Here is a 15975-nt window from a genome sequence, read left to right as displayed (position 1 = left end):
ATAATGCAACTTCATGCGTTTTTGAGACAAGGAGAGAGACTTTTGGGCTAACGCACATGCAGTGTGCAGTCTCTCCCGCATCTTACTGACATAATCTAACACATTTTTAGGGGCGCTACTGGGTGTAGAAGATAAGATATGCTCCTTCAAAACTTTCAGCAGACCCCTTGGAGTGTGTCCAAACACAAGGTCAGCAGGGCTGAACCCTAAGGACTCTTGTATTGTTTCCCTAATAACAAATAGGACAAAGGGCACCCCCTCATCCCAATCTGTACTGCTATCCATGCAATATTTGCGTAGCATTGCCTTCAGCGTCCGATGCCAGCGTTAGAGAGCCCCTTGACTCTCTGGATGATACGGACTGGAGAACTGATGGGAAATACACAATGCCTTTAACACATTTGAGAACAGTTTTGACATAAAGTTGGATCCCTGATCAGTTTGGATTACTTTAGGGAGTCCAAACGTAGAGAACAACTTCACTAGTGCCTTCACCACAGTCTTAGCTGTTATAGTACGGAGAGGAATAGCCTCTGCGTATCGAGTAGCACTGCACATTATTGTTAGTAGGAACTGGTTACCTGACCTGGTTTTCGGCAACGGACCTACACAATCGATTATCACTCTTTCAAACGGTTCCCCCACCACAAGAATCGGGCAGAGCGGCGCACGAGGAACTGTTTGATTCGCTTTCCCAGTGAGTTGACATACATGACATGTTTTACAAAATTGGACCACGTCAGACTTCAAGCCTGTCCAGAAAAAATGTTGAAGGACTCGGTTATAAGTCTTTGCGATCCCCCAAGTGTCCGGACCACGCCTGGTCATGGGCGAGTGACAGCACCTGCTGTCGGAATGGTGTAGGAACGACCACTTGACACACTTCACTCCAGTCACTAATGGTGTCATGAGCTGCCCATTTACGCATCAAAACTCCTGCTTCCATAAAGTAGGCAGTCTCCTTAGTTTTAGCGTCCTCAATTGAAATTACCGAAGCAAAACACTTGCGAAGACTGGTGTCTCCTTTTTGACATTCAATCACCTTCTCGGGGGTGACAGACAAAAAAATGTCATGTAATTGGGGCGCAATTTCGCTTTCCCCTGCCTTAGTTTTTACGGGAGTAAAATTTCAGAAGGAATACTCGGTGCATTGTCTTCTACCTCAACATTCTCAAAATGGAACTAGACAAATCCACCACATCTTCTAGCTTGCGAGATTGTGCCCTCGTTAACACACAAGCAGGAAAAACATGGGGAAATGCTTGAACCAATTTATCATCTGTAGTTCTGATTTCTGGGTTGTCTACTACCTCTAACACAGGAGTGACGTTACCACCAGCGATATCATTCCATAGTAGCAATGTGACTCCTTTTACTGGCAGTGTAGACACTACACCAACACAGAAACGTCCTGATACCAAGTCTGACACTAAGTGGACCCAGTGTAATGGTACAGGTACTGTTTTTGTCTCTATTCCCTTTAATATGACATGCAAGCTACAATACGTTTCAGGAGACCAGGGTAAAGCATCAGTAACAATTACTGACTGCGCCACCCCGGTGTCTGATAAGATTTGTATAGGCTTTTGATCAGCTTGTTCTCCAGTTAAGGAAATAAAACAGGTAGAGATAAATGGAGCATAGACAGGATCCGGTTTCCCAAATGTTGAATCAATAACTCGGTCCAACGGATGAGCCAATACTTGACTAAACCCACACTTTCATTTTTGGGGACGGTGACAGGGACTGTTTTGGTTTATTTTTCAAAACCAGGCAGTCCGCAATCACGTGACCCTTTTGGTGACAATAAAAACATTCACGGATTTCATGAAAAGGTTTAGGGTTGTCAGAGGAAAAGCGACCTGAATGAGGCACTGATGACGTAATCATTCGGCCTTCAAAACAAGGCGCACCAAAGACAGTCTTGTGTGTCAAAGCGTACTCATCTGCCAACACTGCTACCTGTGCCAATGTTGCCACTTTCTGTTCATTTAAATAAGCTACAATTCTATCAGGGAGGTTGCTTTTAAAATCCTCCAACAGCATCAACTCCCGAATATCAGCAAAGGTTTTAGCTTTGCTGGCTGAACACCATCGATTAAACAGAGACTCTTTGTCCCTTGCAAACTCAACAAAGGTACGGTGAGAGGGTTTCTTGTGGTTCCTGAAGCGCTGCCTATAAGCTTCAGGCACCAACTCATAAGCCTGCAACACGGTAGTTTTAACTGTATCGTAGTGTAAACTGTCTTCCAGGGAGAGAGCAGCTACTACTTCTGGGCTTTCCCAGACAATTTACATTGCAACAAGAGCGGCCAAACCTCGAGTGGCCAATGCAGCGCAGCAGCCACATGCTCAAACGCAGAGAAATAGGAATCAACTTCCAACTCTTGGAATGGAGGGACTAAAGCAATATTTTTTACTTACATCGAAGTGGGCTTGATGATAAGCAGGTTGTGGAGTCGCACTGGAGCGTCTAACTCCAGTTGTCGGATCCTCACCTCCTTGTCAATTTCCATTCTCCTCATTTCTAGAACAAATTTCATTTGTCTCTCTTTATCTTTTTGCTCCATTTCTAAACGGGCCAGCCTCACCTTCAGCCTAGCAGTCCTGTCTGAACGACCCAAAGATAAAGGATCGAGTCGTGGCAATGTAAAGGGGGTACGAGCAACCCCTTCCTCTGCCATGTCCTCCGACTTGGCATCGGAAGGTCTACCCATCTCTTCCTGAAGCCTCCCTCTACTCATCTTTCAACTTTAAAAAAAATGTTTTAACCTGGATGAGCCTCCATTATGTTACGTACGCCTACAATGTATGAAATCTAATTTTATTTTTTCACATGCTTCATAAACAACAGGAAACTGTAGGCTAACAGTGAAATGCTTACTTACTGGCATCTCCCAACTATTCTGAGAAAAATATAGAAAAATAATAACACAAAAAAGAAACCATGAGTAACGATAACATCGCTAACTACACGTGGTACCAGTACCGAGTCAATGTGAGGGGGTATGAGGTAATTGAGGTAGATATGTATAGTGCCTTCAGAAAGTATTCAAACCCCTTGACTTATTCCACATTTTGTTGTGTTACAGCCTGAATTCAAAATGGATTAAATTGTTTTTTTCCCCTCACTCATATACCCTCGATACTCCATAATGACAAAGTGAAAACATGATTTTAGATTTTTTTGCAAATGTATTGAAAATTAAATACAGATATCTAATTTACGTATATAAGTATTCACACCCCTGAGTCAATCAATACATGTTAGAATCACATTTGGCAGGGATTAGTCTCTACGGGCTTTGCACACCTGGATTGTACAATATTTGCACATTGTTCTTAAGAATTCTTCAAGCTTTGTCAAGTTGGTTGTTGATCATTGCTAGATGGCCATTTTCATGTCTTGCCATAGATATTCAAGCCACTCTAAGTCAAAACTGTAACTAGGCCACCCAGGAACATTCAACGTTATCTTGGTAAACAACTCCAGTGTATATTTGGCCTTGTGTTTTAAGTTATTGTCCTGCTGAAAAGGTACATTTGTCTCCCAGTGTCTGGTGGAAAGCAGACTGAACCAAATTTTCCTCTTGGATTTTGCCTGTGCTTAGCTCTATTCCGTTTCTTTTTATCATGTTAAACACTTATTGCACACATAGTGAATCATTCAGAACTACTGGTGCTCTCATGCATGGTTCAGTGTTGCTTGTCTCGAAGCGAGCATAAAAGGCATTGAGCACATTTGGTAGGCTCACGTCAATGGGCAGCCCGCTGCTGGGTTTCCCTTTGTAATCTGTGATAGTTTGCAAACCCTGCCACATCCAATGTAGTACGATTCGATCTTAGTCCTGTATTGACGCTTTGCCTGTTTGATGGCTAGTCGGAGGTCATAGAGGGATTTATTATAAGGATTCAGATTAGTGTCCCACTCCTTGAAACAGTTGGTGCAGAAATCCTTTGGTTGTGCAAACCCACAAACTTATCAGCTGTCTGGGTGGCTGGTCTCAGATGATCCCGTGAAAAAGCCGGATGTGGAAGTCCTGGGCTGGTGTGGTTACACGTGGCCTGGTGCTGTGAAGCCAGTTGGACGTACTGACAAATTCTGTAAAATGATGTTGAATCGGCTTATGGTAGAGAAATTAACATTCAATTCTGTGGACATTCCTGCAGTCTACATGCCAATTGCACGATCCCTCAAAACCTGAGATATCTGTGTCATTCTGTTGTTTGACAAAACTGCACATTTTAGAGTGCCATTTTATTGTCCCCAGCACAAGGTGCACCTGTGTAATGATCATTCTGTTTAATCAGCTTCTTGATATGGCACACCGGTCAGGTGGATGGATTATTTTGGCAAAGGAGAATTGCTAACTAATAGGGATGTAAACAAATTGGTGTACAACAGAAATAAGCTTTTTGTGCATATGGACAATTTATGGAATCTTTTATTTCAGCTCTTGAAACATGGGACCAACACTTGACATGTTCCATTTATATTTTTGTTCAGTGCATATTCAGTCAATAAAAATCAAGTTCCATTTAAGTTTAATTTATTGAAACCATAATATCAACAGGTTATATTACATTGTGGAACACAATCTCTAAAAAGGCAATAAGCTCAGTAGTGGCGCTTGTCTATGGCTGTGCAATGGCATAGCCTTGTTTTATTAATTTAGCAGACAAGGCGCTCTTGTTTCCTGAGCCCTTATCACAGTCAAGACAAATTTATTTTATGCAGATTTTTTTTCCAAATAAAACATTTTAGCTGTGTGAAGTGATGCACATCTCGTGCCCAGAACAGATATTTTCAAAGTGTGATCATTTGAAACGGGGCTCAATTTGGCCAAAATCAAACCAAAATCAACATACAGACATTGGATTTAGTTGATTCTGCCTGTTCTTTGTAATTTTCTAAATGGATGAACAATTCCACATTGAACACTGCATGGGGATGAATTACAGCCACAACATCTGTTTTGTGAGTAGGCATATGCTTGATGATTCTGATGAAAATACGCTCTTTGTCTTTATCAAACTAATGTTTTTACATATTTTCAGTGTGGAACCTATCTATGTTTAGGGGGGTTATAAACTAACAAATTCTAAATGGCCCTAGCAGATTGCAATGTAGCTTAAAGCAGGTTTCCCAAACTCAGTCATGGGGCCCATTTTGGTTTATGCCCTGGCACTACACAGCTGATTTCAAATAATCAAAGCTTGATGAGATGGATATTTGAAAAATCTGTGTAGTGCTAGGGCAAAAACCAAAATGTGCACCCAGTGGGGGCCAGTTTTGGGAAACCATGGCTTAAGGGGATACTTTGAGATATTGGCAATGAGCGCCCAGAGTCCGACAAACTTGTGGATACCATTTTTATTTCTCTGCGAGCAGTTTAAAGGAAGTTAGCAATTGCGCTAGTGCTAACTAATGTTAGTGCAATGACTGGAAGTCTATGGGTATCTGCTAGCACGCTAACAGATACACATAGGCTTCCAGTCATTGTGCTAACGCTAAACAACCTTTAACTTCCTTTTTACTGGACACAAAAAAATAAAAAATGGTATCCACAAGTCCATCTGACTCTGGGGAAGTAGATAAACTATTGGATATAAGAGCAACGTCAACTCACCAACATTATGACCAGAAATACGACTTTCCCGAAGCGGATCCTCTGTTTGGCCCACCACCCAGGACAATGGATCGGATCCCAGCCGGCAACCCAAAACAACGGCGCCACAGAAGGGGACAGACGGAGCGGTCTTCTGGTCAGGATCCGTAGACGTGCACATCGCGCACCGGTCCCGAGCATACTACTCACCAATATCCAGTCTCTTGACAACAAGGTAGACGAAATCCGAGCAAGGGTTGCCTTCCAGAGAGACATCAGAGATTGTAACGTTCTTTGTTTCACGGAAACATGGCTCACTCGAGACGCGCTATCGGAGTCGGTACAGCCAACTGGTTTCTACACGCATCGCGCCGACAAAAACAAGCATCTCTCTGGTAAGAAGAAGGGCGGGGTTGTATGCCTTATGATTAACGAGACGTGGTGTGATAATAACAACATACAGGAACTCAAGTCCTTTTGTTCACCTAACTTAGAATTCCTCACAATCAAATGCCGACCGCATTATATACCAAGAGAATTCTCTTGGATCTCTTGGATCATAATCACAGTCGTGTATATTTTCCCCCCAAGCAGACGCATCGACAGCCCTGAACAAACTTAATTTGACTCTATGTAAACTGGAAAACACCTATCCTCAGGCTGCATTTATTGTATCTGGGAATTTTAACTAGGCTAATCTGAAAACAAGACTCCCTAAATTGTATCAGCATATTGATTGCGTGACCCGGGCTGGCAAAACCCTGGATCATTGTTATTCTAACTTCTGCAATGCATATAAGGCCCTCCCCCGCCCTCCTTTCGGAAAAGCTGACCACGACTCAATTTTGTTGCTCCCAGCCTATAGACAGAAACTAAAACAGGAAGCACCCGTGCTCAGGTCTGTTCAACGCTGGTCCGACTAATCGGATTCCACGCTTCAAGATTGCTTCGATCACGTGGACTGGGATGTGTTCCGCATAGTGTCGAACAACAACATTCATGAATACGCTGATTTGGTGAGCAAGTTTATTAGCAAGTACGTCTGTGATGTTGTACCCACAGTGTCTATTAAAACATTCCCCAACCAGAAACCATGGATTGATGGCAGCATTCGTGCAAAACTGAAAGCGCGAACCACTGCTTTTAATTAGGGCAAGGTGACCGGAAACATGACCGAATACAAACAGTGTAGCTATTCACTCCGCAAGGCAAACAAACAAGCTAAGCGTCAGTATAGAGACAAAGTAGAGTCGCAATTCAATGGCTCAGACATGAGAGGTATATGTTCAGAGTCTACAGTCAATCACGGACTACAAAATAAAACCAGCCTCGTCACGGACCACAATGTCTTGCTCTCAGACAAACTAAACAACTTCTTTGCTCGCTTTGAGGACAATACAGTGCCACTGACATGGCCCGCTACAGAAACCTGCGGGCTCTCCTTCACTGCAGCCAACGTGAGTAAAACATTTAAACGTGTTAACCCTTGCAAGGCTGCAGGCCCAGGCGGCATCCCCAGCTGAAATGGTCCACCCACACAGACAACGTGGTGAAGAAGAAGGCGTAGCAGCATCTCTTCAACCTCATGAGGCTGAAGAAATTTGCTTGTCACCAAAAATACTCACAAACTTTTACAGATGCACAATGGAGAGCATCCTGTTGGGCTGTATCACCGCCTGGTACGGCAACTGCTCCATCCACAACCATAAGGCTCTCCAGAGGGTAGTGAGGTCTGCACAACATATCACCGGGGGCAAACTACCTGCCCTCCAGGACACCTACACCACCCGATGTCACAGGAAGGCCAAAAAGATCAAGGACAACAACCACCCGAGCCACTGCATGTTCACCCCGCTATCATCCAGAAGGCGAGGTCAGTACAGGTGCATCAAAGCGGGGACCGAGAGACTGAAAAACAGCTTCTATCTCAAGGGCATCAGACTGTTAAACAGCCATCACTAACATTGAGTGGCTGCTACCAACATACTCAACTCTAGCCACGTTAAAAATAGAAAAATTTATGTAATAAATGTAGCCTAGCCACTTTAAACAATGCCACTTTATATAATGTTTACATACCCTACATTACTCATCTCATATGTATATACTGTACCCTATACCATCTACTGCATCTTGCCTCTGCCGTTCGGCCATCACTCATTCATATATTTGTATGTACATATTCTTATTCATTCCTTTACACTTGTGTGTATAAGGAAGTTGTTGTGAAATTGTTAGGTTAGATTACTTGTTAGATATTACTGCATGGTCGGAACTAGAAGCACAGGCATTTCGCTACACTCGCATTAACATCTGCTAACCATGTGTATGTGACAAGTAACATTTGATTTGAATATCTCTGGTTAAAGATAAAGCATTGACATCTGTTTCGAGTACTCATGTCCATCCCTAGGTACCTCCTGAGTGTTTGCCTGTATGCAAGAATCAGGAGGATAGAGTTATGGTCAGATTTGCCAAAGGGAGAGCCTTGTATGTGTTTCTGTGTGTGGAGTAAAGGTGATCTAGTTCTCTCTAGTTGCACAGGTGACATTCTGTTAAAAATTAGGTCAAGTTTCCCTGTAATAAAATCACTGTCCACAAGAAGCGCTGTTTCTGGATAAGCATTTTCTTGTTTGCTTATGGCCCTATACAGCTTGTTGTGTATTGTTTTAGTGCCAGCATCGGTTTGTGGTGGTAAATAGACAGCTAGTATGGTATACAGCTCACCATGAGGTATTCTAACTCAGGTGAGCCAAACTTGAGACTTCCTTAACATTAGAGATCATGCGCCAGCTGTTGTTAACAAAGACACACCCCTCCACCTCTTATCTTACCCGAGGCTGCCTTCTGATCTTGACGATGCATGGAAAAGCCAGCAAAATGAATATTATCCATGTCCTTGTTCAGCTACGACTCCGAGAAACATAGGATATTATAGTTCTTCAAGTCCCGTTGATAGGATAGTCTCGCCAGTTTGTTCTCTAGTGATTGTACGTTTGCCCACAAAACAGAGGAAAATGGCGGTCTAGATGCTCGCCGACATAGTCTTATCATGACACCACTTCACTTGTACCACATGCAGATGCAGCCAAGCAGACATCAAACCAACTCAGGTGCTTAAGGTGGTCTTAGGAGGATATCTAAAGGTGGGGAGCCTTACCACACACTCCAGGTCCCCTGTGCCCTCTAGTGGCCCCCAGGACAGGCGATAGACAGAACGGGCTCCTCTCCACCCAGTCCCTCTATCCATTAGCCACTCCAGAGCCCACGGTTATTACTGTCTGACCTCACACTGTAACTGGGAGGGGGGAATTTCAAACTGTGATTGCTGTAAGGTCAGGTTGGTCAGGTCAGTCAATCCTATTCCTCTGTTATAGAACACTGCGCATCAGTAGCTTTCCTGTGTATTATAACCCACATTCATTAGGTAGCAAATGGCAGAATACAGGGAGGGACAAGATGAACTTGACCAATAAGAAACACTTTTTTGTTTTCTGTTGTAAAACGTTTTTCTACAGTGTACACTAAATGTAGTACATTTCTAAATCTTGATGATGTTGCTGTGCCATCTTTCAGTGAAAGGGAGTGTGTTTTTTCTAGGTCTCTGTGTGCTGTTGATGTGTATTTGATGACTAAAGGGCTGAGGCATGCTAAACACTGATATCTGATGGGGCACAATGTTGTGAGGTACGTCACGCCCCGTGGTGCAGAACCAGGGTGTTTGATGCACACGCACACACACACACACAGACGGATAGACACACACACACAGACACACACTGGGGCCAATGTGTTCCCGATTAACTTGTGGAATCAGCTTTGTTAAACTGCCCTGCAGGATTTGGTTAAGTGATTGTCATTGAATCTGCATAATTAGGAAATCATGGCGTCGGAATACAAATGCTCCAACTAACTCTCAACTCCACAGACGCTCCCTCTCCCCTGGCCTGGCAGTAAACCAAGCATGAATAATCATTAGGTACACCGGCACTACAGGCGGAAATAACACTGTCGCTGCATGCTACATATTTCATCCACAGTCTGGCGGAGAGTGTTGTGGTACTAGGCTACAGACACATTGAAAAGCTCTCGCTCTCTCTCTCTCTCTCTCTCTCTCTCTCTCTCTCTCTCTCTCTCTCTCTCTCTCTCTCTCTCTCTCTCTCTCTCTCTCTCTCTCTCTCTCTCTCTCTCTCTCTCTCTCTCTCTCTCTCTCTCTCTCTCTCTCTCTCTCTCTCTCTCTCTCTCTCTCTCTCTCTCTCTCTCTCTCTCTCTCTCTCTCTCTCTCTCTCTCTCTCTCTCTCTCTCTCTCAAGCCCATCTTACACAACAGGTCTGGCAGCTAGCGGCGTTTAGGCTTTATCAGTGGAGCAGAGAGCCGTGTTAGCTCTTAGCGCTCATTAGGGACATGTCATTCCCCTGGGGAACTGTGTGAAGGCCAATAAGAAGTGACAGCAAGGCCAGACAATGGAGCCCCGTTTTTACAGGCTCTGGAATTGTCCCCAGACACACACACTCTTCACACAGGGCAGTGACTGGCCCTCTAACCACCGAACCACACACACATGAGCACACATGTACAAGCATGCACACACACATTGAGCACAACAGCAGTGTTTTAGGGAGGGTGTTTGTTCAGCATAGTTATTGTGTAACAGTGTTAATGTCGACTCAGTCACTCTCAACATCCATACATTCATCTAGGATGTAGTTCATCTTTGTAGTTTGTTTGGTGCAGTAACAAACACCACACTCTTACATTCTCAGCCATGCTCTCCAAATAAACTCATAACCATAGCATAGTCTTGAATAACATGAGTTGCTGCACTCTGCTGGCATCAGTATGAATTGCACTTTGCTTCTTTTCTTGATTTTTTTTGGTGTCAAATGTGCTTTCAGTATTGACTCGATAGTATAGGAATGCAAGATTGTGTTATTTTCTCTGTTGTAGGATTCACCAGATTACACCAATGTCCAGGAGCTGAAATATCTTGACATGGTCATATCAGAAGCTCTGCGCCTCTACCCGCCTGGTTTCAGGTAAGAGCCTGACATTAGAATGATTCACAAGACAACTCTCTTATGTACTGTATATGACCATGTTTGGGCTTCCAAGTGGCGCAGCGGTCTGAGGCACTGCATCTCAGTACTAGAGGTGTCACTACAGACCCTGGTTTGATTCTGTATCACAACCGGCCGTGATTGGGCGTCCCATAGGGCGGCGCACAATCAGCCCAGCATCATCCGGGTTAGGGTTTGGTCTGGGTAGGCCATCATTGTAAATAAGAATTTGTTCTTAACTGACTTGCCTAGTTAAATCAAATAAATGTCCCCCATGTTTCCATAGTTCATCATTTCATTATGTGCATTGTGGAAACTGAGCAACCATTTTGTTTCAGGTTTGCCCGTGAAGTTGACGAGGACTGCATGGTGAATGGACAGTTCCTACCCAAGGGAGCCACCCTGGAGATCCCTGCAGGCTATCTGCACTATGATCCAGAGTACTGGCCCGAGCCAGAGAAATTCATCCCTGAGAGGTAGGCGGCAGTCAGTCTACTGTAGCTCAGTAATTAGGTTCCATTTCTATCAATCTAACGTAGAGAAGTCCCAGCACAGCTACATTGTTACACAGCACAGCTACAGGACACTGTCACTGCCTCACATTATGTTAATGTTCTGTACAACATGGAGTGACAATATTGACACGTGATAATACAATACAGAAGTATAGTATCAGATTGTATTCCAATACTGACCACTGAGGCCTCTACTCTGCCATTCAGATTCACAGTGGAGGCCAAGGCCAGCAGACACCCGTTTGTGTACCTGCCGTTTGGGGCGGGGCCCCGCAGCTGTGTCGGCATGAGGCTGGCCCAGCTGGAGATCAAGATGGCCCTGGTGCATGTCTTCAGGAAGTTCAACATTGTGGCCTGCACAGACACCAAGGTGGGTTAAACCTCCTTATTCCATATTCTCTAAAGAGTCTTAGAGTAGGAATGCTGATCTAGGATCAGGTCACCCCTGTCCATATAAGCATATTGATCTATGATCTAAAAATCAAAACTGATCCTAGATCACCATTCATACTGATACGGGCCCATATTTCTTATTTTGACACTTATCCCAACCTCCATTTGTAAAGGTCATGATAAGATTGAAAATACAGAGTAACATGTATACAACCCAGTCTATGCTGTATCCTAGCTCTTTAACATGTTGCTCTTCTACATGTATGTTGCAGGTTCCTCTGGAGTTGAAGTCTCACACCACTCTCGGACCCAAGAATGGCATCTATGTGACAATCACTAAAAGAGAGATAGAGGGAGAACCGGCGACTCCCCCTGCAGGAGAATAGCTCTGTTCTGTATCTGCTTTCTAGAATGTAGTGTGATTTCTATGAAACAGATACATTATCCATCCAGTGACGGCTTATTTTAAGGCTAAAAATAAAGTAACATTAACCTAGCCTGGTCCCAGATCTGTTTGTGCTGTCTTGCTAACCTCTATGGTTATTGTCACACTTTTGGCACTCCCTTTACATAAGAGAGTTGGCAATAAAGCACAAACAGATCTGAGACCAGGCTAGCATTAACCTCTTCTTTAACTTAAACATCTAAAAGTATTTGGTTAAATGTACTTAAGTATCAAAAGTAAAACGTTTCAAATTCCTCATATTAAGCAAACCAGACAGTACCATTTTTATTTTATATTTAAAAAAATATATGGATAGACAGGGCCACATTCCAACATGCAGACATAATTTACAAATTAAGCATGTGTGTTTAGTGAGTCCGCCAGATTAGAGGCAGTAGGGATGACCGTGAATTGCACTATTTTCCTGTTCTGCTAAGCTATCAAAATGTAACAAGTACTTTTGGGTGTCAGGGAAAATGTGTGGAGTAAAGTACATTATTAAAAGTAAAAGTTGTCAAAAATAAGTCAAGTACAGATACCCCCAAAAACTACTTTTTTACTTAAGTACTTTATGCAACTGCTTCCATGGTAAATTACAATTTGCACAGAAAAAGTGAGGTTGTGCCAGGGGCAGCTCACCTTTTTAATCAGCCAATGTACTGGATGGAGGTCAAGCCCTCCAAGAGGTCCCTGCCAATGGCACAATGATCGCCACGGTGATTCTGCAGGACTAGAGAGAGGGGGAGGAGAAGCATGCTGGGGGAACTGTGAGCTGGTGGGAGGGGGAAGACTGTGGCAAACTTCTTATAGCAAAATAACAACATTCCTTGAAATCTGTATAAATTCATGTTGATATCCATTATTACTGAATAGTCACTGCAGAACTGCATTAAAGGGAAGGATCAATTCATAGTATAATGTATGTTAGAACATGCCCATTAACTATTAAAGGGATAGTTCACTAAAATTAAAAATATATAATATTGGTTTCCCTGTAAGTAGTCTATGGATAAGACCATCCATGCTTTAGTTTGGTTTACCTGTCCACTGTCTCCAAATGCTATGCAATTACCTTGTCCATAGACTTTTTACAGGGTAAAGTAATCCGAATGTTTTTGTCATTTGGATGGACTATCCCTTTAAGGATTTGTATTGTCTCTCCCAACAGCTCTATGGCTGGAAAGTGAGTCTTTGCAAGCATCCTCGCAATTATCCATCATAACAGTGTAGGCATTGACTAAATGTTATAGGACCTCCCCCTCACAGATTTCCAAATCTTTCATCTTTAAAATGAAGCTATGATTTACATGAAGGTAATACTAATAAGATCACGACTCAATGAGAGCGGAAAGCAATATCAGCTCACTCCATTTCTCATTTCCTCTTTAAGTTGAAAAGCTCTGATGTTACTGTGTATGATTTCTTTAAGCTTGACTGTATAGACTTTAAACCAATGGGATGGTTTTAATTGTGTTGATTTGGAGTGTTGCTCTGCAATTTGATGTTACATATTCATTAAATGTGAAATTAATCATCAAAATCAGGCAAAGATGTTATCAATATACATTCTGAAATATTCCATTTTAATTGAAAGGAATAATGATGACATGCTATAAAGAGTAAACGCAATGGTGAAATGGAAAAAATCTCTCCCAATCATTCAGAATGTGTGTAACATTTAATAGTTCATGTTTAATCTATTTAGCGTCTGATTTCTTTCTTTATTGTCAATGAGGAAGAAACGGAGTAAAGAGACATTTTATTGCAGTGTAACAATTTAGATCATTGTAAAGATAAATATTAAGTTGATAGTGTACATAAGAAAAGAGCATAACAGGACTGTAACAAGAGGTATTCAGTGCTCAGCTTAAGAAGTTGATATTTCACATTACTAGACGTTTAAGTTTGACACTGTACAAAATTTTAAAAACATATCCACCTCAAGGAATAAGTTGTAGCTTTCACCTACCTAAGAGAGATAAAATATACAATGATGTCTCTGATGTAAGAATTTCCATGTGTACATTAATATCGAAGACCCGATGACCATTAAATCAAATAAAAACCTACCTGTGCTCTAGCGGTTACAGGGCCGTAGACCCTGGCACACATATACTGTGTGGGCATGGGTTCAAATCTGACCCAGTGCCCTTCTGACTCACATCTCTCTCCTTCATTTCCTGTGTTCTCGCCATTGTACCATCAACCAATAAAATATGTAAGGAGTGGGACTGCCACACGACTTTAAAAAATGAAATATATAAAAAGAGCTCGATCCTCTGCAACCGTTGTGCCATGTTATGCATGACTTACTGAAAAGGAAAGTAAAACATCTTAGGGCTGGATCAATTCCAATCGCCGAAGTTCAGCGCTATAGCGTGATTTAAATGTAAAAGGTCATTTCCGATTAAGCCGGCACATACAGCATTTACTGTGAATGCAAATCACATTTTATTGATCACATACACATGGTTAGCAGATGTTATTGCGAGTGTAGCGAAATGCTTGTGCTTCTAGGTTCGACAGTGCAGTAATATCTAACAATTCCACAACAACTACCTAATACACACAAATCTAAATGGATGGAATAAGAATATATACACATACAAATATATGGATGAGCGATGACCGAGCGGCTTAGGCAAGATGCAACATTGTATAAAATACAGTATATACACATATGAGTAATGCCAGATATGTAAACATTAAAGTGGCATTATTAATGACTAGTGATCCATTTATTAAAGAGGCCAATGATTTCAAGTCTGTATGTAGGCAGCAGCCTGTGTTAATGATGGCTGTTTAACAGTCTGATGGCCCAGCTTTGATGCACCTGTACTGACCTCGCCTTCTGGATGGTAGTGGGGTGAACAGGCAGTGGCACGGATGATTGTTGTCCTTGATGGTCTTTTTGGCCTTCCTGTGACATCGGGTGCTGTAGGTGTCCTGGAGGGCAGGTAGTTTGCCCCCAGTGATGCGTTGTGCAGACCGCACCACCCTCTGGAGAGCCCTGCGATTGTGGGCGGTGCAGTTGCCATACAAGGTGGTGGTGATACAGCCCAACAGGATGCTCTCAATTGTGCATCTGTAAAAGTTTGTGAGGGTCTTAGGTGACAAGCCAAATTTATTCAGCCTCCTGAAGTTGAAGAGGCGCTGTTGCGCCTTCTTCACCACACTGTCTGTGTGGGTGGACCATTTCAGTTTGTCAGTGATGAGTACACAGAGGAACTTAAAATGTTCCACTTTCTACACTGCTGTCCCGTTGATATGGATAGGGGGTGCTCCCTCTGCTGTCTCCTGAAATCCATGATCATCTACTTTGTTATGTTGACATTGAGTGAGAGGTTGCTTTACTGACACCACACTCCAAGTGCCCTCACCTCCTCCCTGTAGGCTGTCTCGTATTTGTTGGTAATCAAGCCCACTACTGTCGTGTCGTCTGCAAACTTGATTGAGTTGGAGGCGAGCAGTCATTGGTGAACAGGAAGTACAGGAGGGGGCTGAGCCTTCTGGGTACAGGAACAATGGTGGCCATCTTGAAGCATGTGGGGACAGCAGACTGGTATAGGGAGAGATTGAATATGTCCGTAAACATATCAGCAAGCTGGTCTCCGCATGCCCTGAGGACACGGCTAGGGATGCCGTCTGGGCTGGCAGCCTTGCAAGGGTTAACACGTTTAAATGTCTTACTCACATCAGCCACGGAGAAGGAGAGGGTGCAGTCCTTGGTAGCGGGCTGCGTCGGTGGCATGGTATCATCCTCAAAGCGGGCAAAGGTGTTTAGTTTGTTTGGGAGCAAGACTGTGTCCATGACGTGACTGGTTTTCTTTTTGTAGTCCGTGATTGCCTGTAGACCCTGTCACATACATCTCGTGTCTGAGCCATTGAATTGCGACTCCACTTTGTCCCTATACCGACATTTCGCTTGTTTGATTACCTTGCGGAGGAAATAACTA

General features: G+C 43.1%; 1 protein-coding gene across 1 annotated transcript in view; it reads left to right on the top strand.

Annotated features, from left to right (window-relative positions):
• tbxas1 (thromboxane A synthase 1 (platelet)) overlaps positions 1-14116 on the top strand; it is a 123284-nt gene extending 109168 nt beyond the window's left edge. Inside the window, exons 11-14 of the mRNA XM_024379836.2 lie at positions 10557-10645; positions 11005-11142; positions 11389-11551; positions 11847-14116. Coding sequence (XP_024235604.1) covers positions 10557-10645; positions 11005-11142; positions 11389-11551; positions 11847-11960 — 504 coding nt within the window. The 3' untranslated portion in view covers positions 11961-14116. The remainder of the gene's footprint in view (positions 1-10556; positions 10646-11004; positions 11143-11388; positions 11552-11846) is intronic.
• The last annotated feature ends 1859 nt before the right edge of the window (positions 14117-15975 follow it).

The sequence above is a fragment of the Oncorhynchus tshawytscha genome, linkage group LG19 (genome assembly GCF_018296145.1).
Source record: "Oncorhynchus tshawytscha isolate Ot180627B linkage group LG19, Otsh_v2.0, whole genome shotgun sequence".
Lineage (NCBI taxonomy): Eukaryota > Metazoa > Chordata > Actinopteri > Salmoniformes > Salmonidae > Oncorhynchus > Oncorhynchus tshawytscha.
This window is presented reverse-complemented; position numbering and strand designations above follow the sequence as displayed.